Here is a 14,354-nt window from a genome sequence, read left to right on the forward strand (position 1 = left end):
CGCCCCCTGCGGAGTTCCGCCCCTCGCTCGGCTTCGCCCTTCCAAGTTCCGGAGCGTGAGCGTCTGGGCTCTACGGAGGACCGGGGGCTTCGGTCCTAGGATGCTAGAGTCATTTCCTTCCCGCGGGGGTCAAATCCTCAGGAATCTGAGCCGTCTCGTCCATCCACCTGCCCCAAACGGGGCAGGTCTAGGAGACCCGGAGACCCGGCCACGCCGTCCCTCTCGGGTGCAGAAAGCCAACTTCCCCTGCCCGCGGGGAAGATTCCCGGCTACCCACCCGACCGAGGCATCTGAGGACAGGAGCCGCGCCAAACATGCGGGATAGACCAGTGGAGCGCGCTTTCTTCTGACTGCCTGTCCTCCCCACCGGACCCAGACTCGGCGCCGCACACTCCCCCGGGGGGGCGGAAGGGGGGCGGCGGGGGACGGCGCAGTCACGCGCGCACCACACTTGCGCTCACAAGCGCGCAAGCCTCTCGCTCTCCGCCTCGCACACCTGCGCTCCGCCCCCTGGTCCCGGGTTGGCGGCTGGCGACTGGCGGAGGCATTTGGGAACCCAGGGCAGCTGCGGCGGCGCCCCCCACCCCCATCTCCATCCCCTTCCCACAGCCGGAGTTGTCCCGAGCCAGCCGCCGCTCGCAACCAGCCCGCATCCCTCTTCATCCTTCCCTCCCCCCGCCTGCCGCGGCACCGGTATCTGCAGCCGGAGCCCGGAGCCGGTGAGGTGGCGAAGGGGGGAGGGGGAGGAAGCAAGGGATGAGCGCCGGGAGGGCGTCGGGGGCCCTGAGCCGGACTAGGACGTCCCTGGAGCCGGAACCCGAGCCGGAGCCGGAGCCAGAACCAAACCACCGGTACCGAGTGGGCCAGGTGGTGAGGATGGGAGGAAGGGAATAGGGTGGCGTCGTGCGGGAATACAGGCAGGGGAGGGGGCTGCCGAGGCCTGGCTCAGGCCCGCGCGGAGGAGGTGCGGACGCTGACTCAGGCGCGATTCTTGCACCGGCCGCCTGAGAATTCCGTCCCGTCTCGCTCTGCAGTGTCCTTGGGAGGGACGGAAGCGCAGGACAAGCTGGAAAGGGGAACGCTCTGGGCGTCGGGGAAGCAGGATCAGGGTCGTGGAAGCGGGCTTGCGCAGCCGCCGTCTGGCACCCCTGCCCCGGACCAGCACCCCTGGCACGGACAGCTCCTTGGTTGGGTAGGGGGAGTGGGGCCGGACCTCAGAGGCTCGTCGGCTTCGGGTCCTGAGGACCGAATTCCTATCCCTCCCCCAGTCCCTAGCTGCAGCCCCCTAACCCCAGGAGGCGCCCTGGCCCGCGCTCGTCCCCCAGGGCCTCATGTCGGAACCACAGCCTGACCTGGAGCCGCCCCAACATGGGCTATACATGCTCTTCCTGCTTGTGCTGGTCTTCTTCCTCATGGGCCTCGTAGGCTTCATGATCTGCCACGTGCTCAAGAAGAAGGGCTACCGCTGCCGCACGTCGAGGGGCTCGGAGCCTGATGATGCCCAGCTCCAGCCCCGTGAGTGAGGAGCCTAGAATCTGGCTCAGTCACCTTTCTCCCATACCCTTCACCCCACACCTTTTTTTTGCCTTCCTAGCCAACAGACCCAGGCCAAATCCCAACCAAGCCTTCAAGAGGTTTAATGGTCCTTTCTTGAGTCAGCAAGTGGGATGACACCACCCTGTAAACAATGATAGAAAAGGCAGCATGGGTGGGAAGTGTCCACTGTTGGTAGTCTTGGGCTCCCACTGACTTTCCCATCTCTTCTGTCCTGGCCCCTGAAATGCTAACATCCAGCATGATGACAAATAGACAAAGGGACATGTCTTGAGCAGTAAGCCACAGAAGCCACCAGGTAATAGCCATCCAAAGCTGACTCATTTCCTGCTTCCCTGTCAACCTCTCATCCTTCAGCTGAGGACGATGACATGAATGAAGACACAGTAGAGAGGATTGTTCGCTGCATCATCCAAAATGAAGGTGGGTGTAGGCTGGCCCTTTACTCTCTCCAACCCCCACTCAACTTTCTCTTGCCCTGACCTCCACCTCCACTGACTCCCTCTTTTCCTTCTCCCCTCAGCCAATGCTGAGGCCTTGAAGGAGATGCTGGGGGACAGTGAAGGAGAAGGGACAGTGCAGCTGTCCAGGTGAGCTGGAAATAAGGGCCAGCATGACTTAGCTTGCCTTGGAGAGTACCCTCTCCTCCAGCACAATCCTTCCCCAATCTCCTCGCATGTCTGGGGCTGGGGGGAAGGCAAAGCTGGCTAACCTATATAGGAAAACAGAAGTTTTGTACAAATCTGAGTCCTTTAAGCCAAACTTCTCATCTGGATATCATCAAGCCTAACATTTATCCCTTGTGCCATTTCTTTGGGTTAAACATTGCCGTCTTTTTTAGCAAACAACCCTGGGAAGAAAAACACATGACCGCTAAAACCTTAATATCATGTTTATTCGATAAATACAAGAGTGCCAGGGCCTGAGTAAAGTGAGGCATCTAGGGGTTTAAGAAGTTGAAAGAACAACAGCAAATGGAAAGGAAACGGTAATGTCACTCCTGCCCCCTTCTTCCCTATTGTCCAGCGTGGATGCTACCTCCAGCCTGCAAGATGGAGCCCCTTCCCATCATCACACAGTGCATCTGGGCTCTGCAGCCCCTTGCATCCACTGCAGCCGCAACAAGAGGCCCCCACTTGTCCGTCAGGGACGCTCCAAGGAAGGAAAGAGCCGCCCTCGGCCTGGAGAGACTACCGTGTTCTCTGTAGGCAGGTGGGGATAGAAAGCCCCAGAGAAAGGGAGTTTGAGGTGGGATCCCCACTTATCAGGCCCCTGACTCCAAAGGTGGGCCCCAGCTCTGTTCTATGAGCTACAGCAGAAGTCAGGCTGTATAATGTGCTCCACAATCTGGGGAGGTTTCCCCCACCGTAGACCAGAGGGAAGTGGCCAGGAAACCCAGGATGTCCCTGGTTGGAGGGAAGCCTACCAGTCTCTGAGTTGTCCTAAGCCCCAATGTTCCCTCCCTTCTCAGGTTCCGGGTGACACACATTGAGAAGCGCTATGGGCTACATGAGCATCGTGATGGCTCTCCCACGGACAGGAGCTGGGGGTCTGGTGGAGGGCAGGACACAGGGGGTAGTCAGGGGTCTGGGGGAGGGCAGCCCAGGGCAGGGATATCTGCCATTGAGAGTGGGCCCCCTGAGAGGCCACAGCCCCCAGCCCTCGCCAGTCCCCCAGTGCAGAACGGAGGACTCAGAGATGGCAGCCTAGTCCCTTGTGCCCGTGAGGGGAACCCTACAGCCTCTCCAGAGCCACTGCGAGGGGCAGGAGGGAAGGGCCCAAGCCCAAGACTGGCCAGTCAAGAGGCAATTGGACAGCCAAGCAAACTGGACACCTCAGATCACCAGGTATGAAGACATGGGCAGGGCTCTGGTGAGCTCAGCTCTCACTGCCTCCTACCCTGGGTGTGGGAGAGGTATCACGGCTATGACCCACATCCTGTTCTCCCATTGTTGACCACTTCTCTCTCACAGGTGTCCCCACCACAGGGAGCAGGGGGTGTGTGAGGTGAGTCTGCCCCGGCCCCAAGTTGGATAATGTCATCCTCCCATCCCCTACTTAGACTCCCTAAGCCCATTAGCTTGCTGTACTCTGAGGGTTGGCCTTTGCTACAAATTCTTTGGTCTAGTGGTGGGGAGTGGGCATGTGTTCCAGGAGATAGGGAAGGTCCTGCAGCCCTTGGGAAAAAGCTGAGACACATCCTGAATAGAAAGCAAAACTGTTACCCTTCCTCTCCTCCAAGCTTCCTTCTTCCTTGTGCTGATGGACTACCAGCTGGCAGGGCCAGGCGGGTGGGTGGGCAGGAAGGCCCTCCTCTCCACTGGACTGCACTGCTCCCCAGCTGAGGAACCAGCTCTACTTCCACCTGGAGTTGCATGGTCTCAGGCTGGGGGACCTCGGGAGAAGTCTTCCCCATTCCCACCCCTCAGTCTCTTTCAATTCACCTGCCTGCCAACAGGCCGCCTGACCCCTTCCCCATCACCTCACTCCATTTGCTAGAGCGTGGAAGCTGGGAACAGGACCCTGCCCTCGGTGGGCCCTTAAAGCAATAGCACCTTAGGCCCCCTGCCCTCTTGGCACAAGAGGCCCAGGCCCAGGCTTGGGCTTAGTGCCCTTTATTCACTGTCAATAAATCCACTCAGACCATTACAGCTGTTTTGCATACTGGCTCCAGCTCCTTTTGACAGGCCCGCCCCTATCCCAGCTCCCAACCTAAGTGGCATGGGTCACAAACACAGTGGGGTGGGTCAAAGAGCCAGGGTGGAGACACGGATGGGCTGGAGCCACTCAAGACTTTGGAAGACGGGTTCCAGCCCCAGATATTTCAGGATATTTCACCACCTTAAAGGTGGGCTAGTGGCAGAAGAAAGAGGGGTTGTTCCAACCCTAGAGAGAGAAGTATGATGGGGGGGAAAGGAGTGAGTTCCAGCCCCAGAAATGGGGAGAGGGAAAGTTTCTACCCAGGGAGGTGAGAGTGGAAATGGGGGAAACTCCAGCTTTTGGCTTTGTCACTCCAGATCATTGAGAGGGTGGTCTCTGACATCATGGGACAGCAGCATCACTGGGGGATGGCAGTCCCCCTGGCTTCAGGTGAGAGAATCTGGGTGGCCAGGATCCGGAGCTTTAACTGGTGGGGGAGGCGGTGGGCGCATCTGTAGGGAACACAGTCAGTGCTCCAGAACCCTCCTTGGAGCTATCCCTGTCCATTCTCTCAGCCCTGCAGACAAAGCAGGACAAGTAGAATGACATAGTCTCCTCCAAGGGGGGACCCTTACCGGCCTGAGTCGAGGTGCCATCATGTCCAGGGGTGCAGGGCAGCCCAGGTCTTGGTCTGCAAACAAGAACCACAAGTCATTCTTCAGGCTTTGTTTTGTTCATTGCTGCATCTCCACCACTTAGGAGAGTGGAACTCTGTAAATATTTGATGAATTAACAAATAGTCACTAATCTCAGAGCCATAAAATCCATCAATCCATCCATCCTCTACACTTATTTGGCACCTGCTGAGAGGCGGAGATGAGATTCACAGCACCCCCATTCCCTATGGCTGTCAGGAACCCAATAGTGAAAAGCCAACAAACAGTGAATGACTGAGTGCTAAATCATTCAAAGTGAACTATAGGTACTGGAGAAGGGGGTGCAGAAGATGTTCAGAGGGACCTCGGGAATCAGGGAGGCTCCATGAAGAAAGTGAAAGTACCAGAAGGTTTTAGAAAAAGTGGACATTCCAAGAAGGAAAATGACACAAACCAAGGTGTTTGCAGTATTCAAGAACATTAAAGGCAGAAGATACACAGTGGGAAAATAATGGGAAACGCTGGCTAATTTGTAAACTAATCATCATGAGAAAATGGCTACTACAGGCATGGTACTACTATGTGCCAGGCACAGTGCTAGGCCCATCTTTCTAACACATAACAACTCAGGTGAGGTAGCGACCTTTCACCTTACTCTGTAAAGGCCCAGGCAGGTTAAACATCCCACCCCAACCCACACATTGGGAAGTCACAGGCAAAGTCTCAACAATGCACTTGCCTCCCCTCCAAAGCCCAAGCTCTTCTCACCATCATGCTTCTGTGAGCCTGATGGAGGAGGTTCCTGAGGGCAGGAAGAGGAGCCGAGTGTAACCTTTCTTCTCCCCATCTCTTTCCCTCCCAGGGCCCCCAGTACCCTTTACTCACCCACAGGCAGCACAGATGCAAGGGCTCCATCCAAGGCAGAGGTGGGCACAGGAGGTGAGAAGCTAGGAGGAGAAGGGGATGGCAGCATCTGGGAACAAGGGGCACATGGGAGTTATTCCTGGTATATGGGAAGGTTTCACCAGCTTTTCCTCTCCTCTCCTCTTCAATTCCTGTCCTATTACTCCTTGACTGGGAGGGCAGCCAGATGCTTATATCCAGGTGGGGGCTTTAGCTGATACACATTTCAATAGCCAATATGTACTGACGCTATGTCCCAGACATTGCTAGCACTTCACATACTCTAATTCATTCATTCCTCACCACTATCCCATGAGGTAGGGATTTTTTGATTTCTTACCTCGATGAGACTCAGGCTAAGCTATCTATCCAAAGGCATGGAGCCTGTTAGTGGTAGAGTCCCAACTAGAACCTAGCTTTCCAAAAAAAAAAAAAGAACCTAGCTCTCCTGACTCCCTCTTCTAGGCTCTTCCTGCTATATCAGTAGGTACCAATAGGACCTCCTGGGGGTTACTGTGCTAAGGACTTTACCCTCATAGCTAAATCATGATAATTGGGCTGCTAAAGTAGGTATTACTACCCCTGGTTTACATGTGAAGAAATAAGCTTAGAGGTTATATCACTGCTAAAGGTAATGCAATGGGAATCTGAACTCAGATTTATTTAGCACTAAAGTAGGATCACCAAACTCATGAAGACTGCCTGGGTTTCTTCTTTGCTGCCCAGCCAAAGGAGATTGGGAGGTCCAAGACAATATAGGAGGTAAACCGGGAGAAGGGAGGGGGCATTGAGGGGAATATGGGGCCTCCCTGGAGTGGAAGGCTCAATCCAGAGGTGCCTGGGGACCCAGGGAGAAGGAAGCCTCACCTGTTCTGGGTCTGAGAGTTCAGGGGGTCCTGGGGAGCCAAGCAATTCCTCCACTAACAGGGAGGGGAAAACCCCAACATAGCCCCCAAATTCTCCCCTCCAGAAGCCATCATCCACTCCATCCTGGGCCCGGGGCAGCAGGCGGATAAGCGCCCCCTCAGGGAAGCTCAGCTCCTCTGCACTCTGTCCTGTGTAGCTGTATAGGGCACGGGCCAGGAAAGCTGCAGAAAGCCCGAAAGAGATGGTGAGGGGTGTTGATGGGCGGTAGTGCCCCAGGACCATGACATCTCACGGCCACAATCACTCAAGGTCCCCTGACCCAGAATTTCCCATTCTCACCTGTGGGCTCTGCCCCTGAGGGATTATCGCTGTCGTGGCCACTCTCAGGGAAGGAGAGGTCCGGGAAGTTGAGATACCGCTCAGGGACAAAGCCTACCTCGCCGTGCTGGTTTCGAGCCTATTCACCCAGCAATGTGAACAGATAACAGATTTGCCTCAGCAGTCCATGGCCTTAGCGCTCCTCCACGGTTCTAGCTTTGGCTGGCTGGGTCCTTGATAGCCACAGAGAAGTCCTTCCCCCTGACCCTCCCCCCACCCACCACCAAGATCAGAATCAAAGGTCCATACCCACCTTGACCCATTCATCAGCATCTCCTTCTTCTATGACCTCCAGCCACTCGCCCTCTGTGATAGTCAGCTCATCCTCATGCCCTGCCTGGCCCCCACAAGGAAGAATTCAGGACATGGCTGTCTCCTCCCCACTGAGATCCCCACCCCCATGCCCACCAAATACCTGATAGCTGAACACCACATGTGCAGGGCAGGGGAGGGGCCTAGTGGCCAAGGCTGTAGGGGCAGGCTCCTCAAAGAGCTCCCCTGTCTCCTCACATTCCTCAAAGTCAGAGAGCTCAGCATCCTCAGCCTGGAGGAAGCAAAGAACAGATAACAGTGTGGAGCTCACTGTTACTTACCAATTTTATCTCCCACTCCTATTCTACCCTTAAAGAACACTGGTAGATCACTCCCCAAGGTGATACCACCCATCTGTCCACCATGCACCACAAGCAAAATCACAGAGCAGAGTAATACCAACAATTACAGAACTGAGTGCTTACTATGTGCCAGGTGCAACATCAAATATCTTATGTATATCACCTTATTTAAACTTCACAATAACCCAGTGATATTTTGCATAACTATATCATCTATCACCTTGTTTTACCTACTTTCAAATTTTTTTTAAAAGACTTTACTTATTTGAGAGCGAGAGCACACACAGGCATATACGGGCATGCACCGGCGGGGGGGGCGGGGGGGGGGGGTGGGCAGGGCAGAGGGAGAAGGAGAGAGACAAGCAGAGTCCACACTGACCATGGAGACTGATGTTGAGGCTCGATCTCATTACCTGAGATCATGGATCTAAGCTAAAACTGAGAGTCAGATACTTACTGATTGAGCCATCCAGCACCCCCACCTCGTTTTACTGAGGAAACTGAGGCTCAGAAAGTCATTTTCCAAGATCACACAGCCAGTAAACGCAGTGGCTGGTACTTGAACCACTTAGAATCCATACTTAGAACCTTAGTTCATAAGGGCCATTCTATATTCATGATAAAAGTTCGTTCAGAACCCTATCTGCTGCAAAATATGCAAAAAATTACACTTATTTCATTCCAGCCTCAAGACAACATCTTTGACATAGGAATGTTGTGATTCCCATTTTATAAGGTCTGCTCTCCTCTGGGAGTTCTACCCTCTACCCTCCTGTGTGTAGAGGGGTAGGGAGCAAAGGGCACTCACCGTGGGAGAGAGGTCCCTCTGGGAGAGGCGGGCCTCACTAAGACGTCGCTCCTGCTCCACCTCATCCTGAGCCTGAGTCATGGCTGGCTTCAGCCAGCGCTGTACATCTAGGCCAGCTCCTTGTAGCAGAGCCAGCCGGGCAGCCCCCTTCACCTGGCTCACCTGGCATGAGGAAGAGAAATCAATCAAGGCTACAGATGGGCCTGCCTTTGGGCGGTGAGTGGAGCCACCCCAAACATGTCCACCTTCTACCTCCAGCCTCCCTGCTCCCCACCAAGCAGATAGAATAGAGGCTATGCCTCACCTGTGCCCGCCGGATGCTTTCCTTCACTTCCTGTAGCCGCTGTTCTATACCTGGGGCCTCCCGCTCTGGAGCCTGCTGTCGCCTCTGCTCCAGCCGTTGCAGCACCTGGTTGGAAAGGCAGAGAACAAGGGTGGGTAGAAATACTCTGCGGGACAACTTACTATGGATCTGGCACTTTGCTACTTGCTTCACATGTCATTTAATTTTCCTCATGAGGTGGATAGTATTATTAGCCCCACTTTAGTGATAAGGAAACTGAAGTCCAGAGAAGTTAAGTCACTCCCTTATGGTTACACAATGAGGAAACAACAGAGCAGGATTTGAACCCAGATGAGTCTAGCTCCAAAAGCTGTGCTTTTAACTACTATGCCACACTACTGGCTTACAATACCTTTCCTTCCCTCCTGTCTGCAGCCCTATGACATCCGACACTGATTCCAGGGTCCCCATCTCTCAGCTCTTCCTGCCCACCCGCAACACCTGCACCCCCCACCTCACCCGATGTCCATGGTTCTGGATCTTATAGTCTCGGGCAGCTCGGCTTGTCCAGCGCTGAACCTCTTTCTCCAGGCTAGTGTCCCCAGCCATGCTTCCTGCGTCCCCCTCCAACTCCAGGGCACACACCTGAGTGAACAATATATACAGATGCTGAAAGGAGGACCTGATGTTGCTCCTTCTCTACAGTCCCCTCCTGTTTTGTCCTCTCTGTCCTAACCTCCAGGGACAGGGACAAAGAAGTGAGGGCACAGGTGTATATTCCTGTGGACATAGAGACACAGAGAGTCCCAAAAATGGGATATGAGTTGAGGGACAGAGGTAGAAGGAAGAGGATACTGCAGTGAGGGGCCAGAAAGGTGGAATAAAATTTGTTTGTGTACTAGTGGGAGGGAGGTGAACTAGAGTTCTGAAACCCCTTCTCCATAGTTAAAACAGTCACTAAGTTATTGCCAGGACAAGGACGATGAGGGAGGAGGCCTAAACCTTTACATCTGGTTTGGTTCTAATGAACAGAGAAGTCTCACCTGATCAGTCCCTGCAGGCTGAAACTCCTGAGGTGGTGTGGGGGAAAATACTCCAGGTTCCTGAAGAAAGAGCTTCAGATCCTGCTCCCAGCTTACCTGGGGGATAGCAAAGGTCAAAGTAGCCACTCACTGGTTACCACTCCAAGCCTATCACCAGCCCATCTTGGAAGGAGAACAGGTGAGAAGAAAAGGCGCAGATACACAGTGGATGGTCTTTACTGAAAGAGCAGGGTACAGTCTCTGGGGAGCTCTTACAGGGCACAGCACTCACCTGGGAGGTTGCCTGTCCTCCTCGGCGGGCATGCTCCAGAGCCATCTCTGCAGCTTCCAGCTCAGTGCGGCTTAGCAAGGTCAAGGGGTCTCTCAAGTGTTCCAACAGCTCACTGACCAGGGCCTGGAGAGAATCCCAAGATAATGACACCACCCTTCCTCCAGTATCTACTGCAAAATAGGCTTTCTGCCCAGGGTTAGATGGGTGATGGGCATGAGGAACTGGAAAGAGGGAAGGAATGAGACATTTTACTCCTTCTAATAATAGGCCTTCACGTATGCAGAGACCTTGACAGTTTAAAAAGCATTTTCACTTCCATTCTCTCCTCCTGAGCCCCATTAGTCTTATAAAGTAGGCAGAGTAGAAGTTGTTTCTAATGAGGCAAGTAGGTGGTTCAGAGGGGCTAAGTGTCATGCAGCCAGCTAGAAGCAGAACCCAAACCAGAACCCAAGAATGTAACTTCTCCCCACTCAAAGCAGGCTACCTCCCTAGCACCACCCAGCGTGACAGTGGTAGGAAGCAAGGAGAGAGGCCCTCCCACAAGCCCCCACCCCTCCACTGAGAGGCCAGGGCATCTGGGCTGGGACTGGCCTTGAGCAAGGCTGGCAATTCCTCCTGGTAGTAGTGGTCAAGGTGAGCATTGGTAGCCACCAAGTTGAGCAGGTACTCATTGCGGGCTGCTCGCAGCTGCCGGGAGTACTGGGCTGACTGAGCAGAAAGCTAGGAGGAGAAAACAGGTGTCAGCAGAAAGCCCTGGTCCTTCCAAGACCGATCCAGATCCAGAATGGATTCTCACGTTATCAAGTGCTTACTATGCGCCTGGCCCCATATTAAAATTTTTGCACACTCAGCAACTCCTGCTCAAGATGTTCCAGTGGCATCTGCATCCATTTAAAATAAACTCCCCAGGCAGCCCAGGTGGCTCAGCGGTATAGCACTGCCTTCAGCCCAGGGTGTGATCCTGGAGACCCAGGATCGAGTCCTGCATCGGGCTCCCTGTGTGGAGCCTGCTTCTCCCTCTGCCTGTGTGTCTGCCTCTCTCTCTCTCCTCTCTCTCTCTCTCTCTCTATGTCTCTCATGAATAAATAAATAAAATCTTTAAAAAAAAAAATAAAATCCCCACTGCTCCTTACCGTGGTTTACCAGGTGCAACAAGAGCTAGCCCCTGCAATCTCTGACCTCCTTCACAGTGCTCGTCCCTTTGCTCACAGTGCTCCAGCCACACTGGCTGTCTTTCAGTTCTTTAAGCCCACAAAGCTATTTCTACCTCAGAGCCTCTGCACTCACCATTTTCTCTCCCTGGAATGTTCTTCCCCTAGATCTTTGCATAACTGGCTCCTTTCTGACATTCAGGCCACGTGTTCAGACAGGCTTTCTCTCTAAATTACACCCTGTTATCCTTTACCATAGCACCTTGTTTCATTTTCACTTAATCTGATTGTTTCTTAACTTACTATCTGTCTGCCCCTCACCAGACTCTGAAGGCAGGAACTCCACAGACTGCTCAACAAATGCACAGTAAAGGGATAAAAAAGAAACACGTATTTCCATGTTACAGATGAAGAAAACGAGACTCAGAGAGCTCAAGTTACCAGGGTCACGCACGGAGGATGTAGGGAAGCCTGGATTTGTCTCAGTCTCTCAGATTTATGCCTCTGGGTTCCAACCACTAGACTACCCTGCCCACCTCTTTCCCACCTCCACTCATGTCCACATCCCCCCAAACCTTGGTGCTGAGTTTCTGGAGACTGGTCCGAGTGTGGAAGAGCCCATGGTCACTTCGGTTCAGTCTGTGCAGGCAAGGGAGAAGAGTCAAGGCCAGGCCCGGCTATGGTTGCCTTGGCTCCCTTCCCCTAGCCAGGCTTCCCAAATCTCCATGACCCACCTAGCCTGGACATCAGCTGCCTTCTCCTGTGCCAAGGCCCACACACGTTCCCGTTGCCCATACAGCTTCCGACTCCGGCTCAGCTCCCGGACAGACTGCAGCACCTCAGCTTGCGCCTTCTGGAGGCTCTCTGCTCCCTAGGGGCATGAACACACAAAGTCCTGACCCAGACCACCTCCAACCCCAAGTCAGCCCTTCCTTCATCCCATCTGCTGAGCCATACCTTCCTAAGCACTTGCTCCTTGGCACTCCGCCCTGTGCCCCCTGCCAGGTCACGGTATCGGTCAGACGCCTGGAGCCGGGCTTGGCCACCGGCCACGGTGGCATCCAGCAGGCAGCGCCAGGCACCAAACACCATCCTGCCTCTCTCCAGAGAAGGTCTGTGTTGAGGAGGAGAGCACTCCAGAGCTTCATGAGACACCCCTCCCCAAACCCAACACCATAGGAGACAGAGTGCTTTCCCATCCCCCTTGTCTGGGAGCCTATCAATCGATCAACACATTAGCTCAGCCACAAGGATCACTCATGTCCTCTGCCTGCACCCACAGTGTCCTTGCTGGGTCAGCTCCTCTCTGGCTGCTGTGTCAGCTCTACCTGCAGCTTACATACCCTCTCTCCTCACTGGCCCTTCATTCCCATAGGTTCCTGGTGTTAAGCTCTTCATCCCTTCTAGGCCCCCTGAACTCCTCCTTCCAGGGGACCCACCTGCTGTCCATCTCCCCACTCCGATGCCCTTCCTTCTTCAGGAACGGCCCAGCCAGTTTCTGGAGTGCCTGGTGGGAAAGTCATCGGAGACCCAGTTACCATTCAAAGACTCTCACCAACTGGGAGAATATGGAATCAGAGAATAGTAATGCCATTTCAGAGTATAGTAATGCCATTCACCAGCTGCATATTATGTGCCATTCACTTTGCCAAGTGATTTATGTGCATTAACTCATTCCATCCTTACAACAACCCTACCTGAAGTTACGATTATTACTTCCATTGTACAGAGAAAGAAATTGAGGCCAAGAAGGCTAAGTACCTTGTCCAAGTCACACAGCCAACAAGTAGCACAAGAGAGATCTGACACCAGTCTGCCTAACTCTAGGCCTTCCCTCTTGACCAGAAGAGAGATATGAGCAGAGAAACAATGCTGTTTGTGAAGGAGACTACACCAAAAGGGAAAGTCCAGAAAAAGGAGTCACATACCTGTCCATATTCCCGTTCAATGGCTGCCCTCTGCTTGCTGTAGGACCTATGGAGATGAGAGGGGCACCATGGTGTCAATGTTTGCTCCTGCTTTCCCACACTCAATCCTCTCCTTAGCCTGGGCAGAAGGAAGAGGGGAGCCAGGCCTAAAGTGTAAGTACACCGCGAGGGAATGAGACTTGAAGAGAGTCCTTGAGATCACCTCAGGCAGCTGCAACCCAGAACAACCTCACCTCATTGCTCAGAGCCTCAGCAGGATCCTCCCCACCCCTGGAGAGCCATCGCTGAGTTTGGAGGTGAGGACTGAGGGGGGCCTGGATACATTCCAGCCTTCCAACAGATCTGGAAGACGGAGAAGAGATTCTGCCCCAAGCCTGACTGCAATAGAGGAAGTGGTGTGGAGTCAGTGGGTGGAGAAAGGTTCCCTGTGTGTGTTGGGTTAGGAAGTCCTAGCTGGTAAATGGAGAGGCAGGCCGACAGTGAAGGCCAGGAATGGGGAGGCTGGAGAACTCTTCACCCTCCTCTTTCCCCCACCCCGGTCGGAATCCGACCGACGTCTGTTTGTGGAGAGGCGGGACGCGCAACAGCGAAGGTAGGGGTATGTGATGTTGGGGGTACGTGGAGGTACCTGATGTCTTCCAACAGATCCGCCTCCCTCTGCTGCCGGGTCTGAAGGATGCTCAGCTGCTCCAGGAAGCGAAGCTTCACCACCTGGGCTGGCTTCACCTGTAGAGGTAAGAAAAGGTCGAAGACCTCCGGCACCGGTACAGAAAAACACTCCGCGCAGGGAGCGGTGAGGGGGCGGGACCGGGGAGGGACTGGGGTGTTTCCTGGGTTCCTTCAGGGGTAGGCCCTGAACCCTCACAACTCCTCGTCCCCCACTGCGGGTCCGGTGCCCCCCTCAATTCCCACCATTCCCCCAGACCACCAGGAGTCCCCATTCCCAGGCCAAGCTCACTTTTCGGGGCGGCGGCTGCATCTCCGCGCCGGCCAAGGGAAGCGACTCAACTCCGGAACTCGAGGAAGCCCCGCCCACGCCAAAGCCCCGCCCCGGACCTGGCCCAGCTCCGCCCCCGTCCCGCCCACGCCTGGTCCGGCTAAGCGCAAGGCTGCGAAGCGCGGAGGTGCCGCGGAGAAGCCAAATAAACCCGGGCTCGTGCTGCTAGTACTCCGGAAAGGGTCGGGACCGGCGAGTGGACGCCGCGTCCGCTGCGCGCTAGGGGAACCTTAAGTTTCGGAGTCGAGACGCCTGGGTTCT

General features: G+C 54.5%; 2 protein-coding genes across 8 annotated transcripts; one reads left to right on the forward strand and one right to left on the reverse strand.

Annotated features, from left to right (window-relative positions):
• Positions 1–24: 24 nt before the first annotated feature.
• Positions 25–4,203, forward strand: RELL2 (RELT like 2). Of its 5 annotated transcripts, XM_041766586.1 has the most exons (9): positions 25–851; positions 1,035–1,170; positions 1,269–1,515; positions 1,912–1,977; positions 2,078–2,144; positions 2,581–2,766; positions 3,026–3,401; positions 3,528–3,561; positions 3,797–4,203. In XM_041766586.1, exons 3-8 carry the CDS (start codon positions 1,332–1,334, stop codon positions 3,558–3,560), a joined length of 912 nt encoding a protein of 303 aa, XP_041622520.1. In that variant the 5' UTR covers positions 25–851; positions 1,035–1,170; positions 1,269–1,331; the 3' UTR covers position 3,561; positions 3,797–4,203. The 5 variants fall into 5 exon arrangements, with proteins under 5 accessions (XP_041622520.1, XP_041622519.1, XP_041622518.1 ...); XM_041766585.1 differs by having other exon boundaries at positions 25–870; positions 1,035–1,515; XM_041766584.1 differs by having other exon boundaries at positions 1,035–1,515.
• FCHSD1 (FCH and double SH3 domains 1) lies at positions 4,187–14,147 on the reverse strand. Of its 3 annotated transcripts, none has more exons than XM_041766580.1 (20): positions 14,055–14,147; positions 13,725–13,822; positions 13,097–13,142; positions 12,608–12,675; positions 12,126–12,261; positions 11,903–12,039; positions 11,744–11,807; positions 10,609–10,737; positions 10,018–10,140; positions 9,747–9,842; positions 9,223–9,348; positions 8,725–8,829; positions 8,421–8,582; positions 7,414–7,542; positions 7,252–7,335; positions 6,960–7,077; positions 6,621–6,841; positions 5,736–5,823; positions 4,830–4,885; positions 4,187–4,706 (listed from the first exon to the last, which is right to left on the reverse strand). In XM_041766580.1, the coding sequence occupies exons 1-20, from the start codon at positions 14,073–14,075 to the stop codon at positions 4,641–4,643; spliced, it is 2,073 nt and encodes a 690-aa protein (XP_041622514.1). In that variant the 5' UTR covers positions 14,076–14,147; the 3' UTR covers positions 4,187–4,640. The 3 variants fall into 3 exon arrangements, with proteins under 3 accessions (XP_041622514.1, XP_041622513.1, XP_041622515.1); XM_041766579.1 differs by having other exon boundaries at positions 12,126–12,282; XM_041766581.1 differs by lacking the exon at positions 4,187–4,706 and adding an exon at positions 5,590–5,652 and having other exon boundaries at positions 12,126–12,282.
• Positions 14,148–14,354: the final 207 nt, after the last annotated feature.

Source organism: Vulpes lagopus, chromosome 8, assembly GCF_018345385.1.
Source record: "Vulpes lagopus strain Blue_001 chromosome 8, ASM1834538v1, whole genome shotgun sequence".
Taxonomy (NCBI): Eukaryota; Metazoa; Chordata; class Mammalia; order Carnivora; family Canidae; genus Vulpes; species Vulpes lagopus.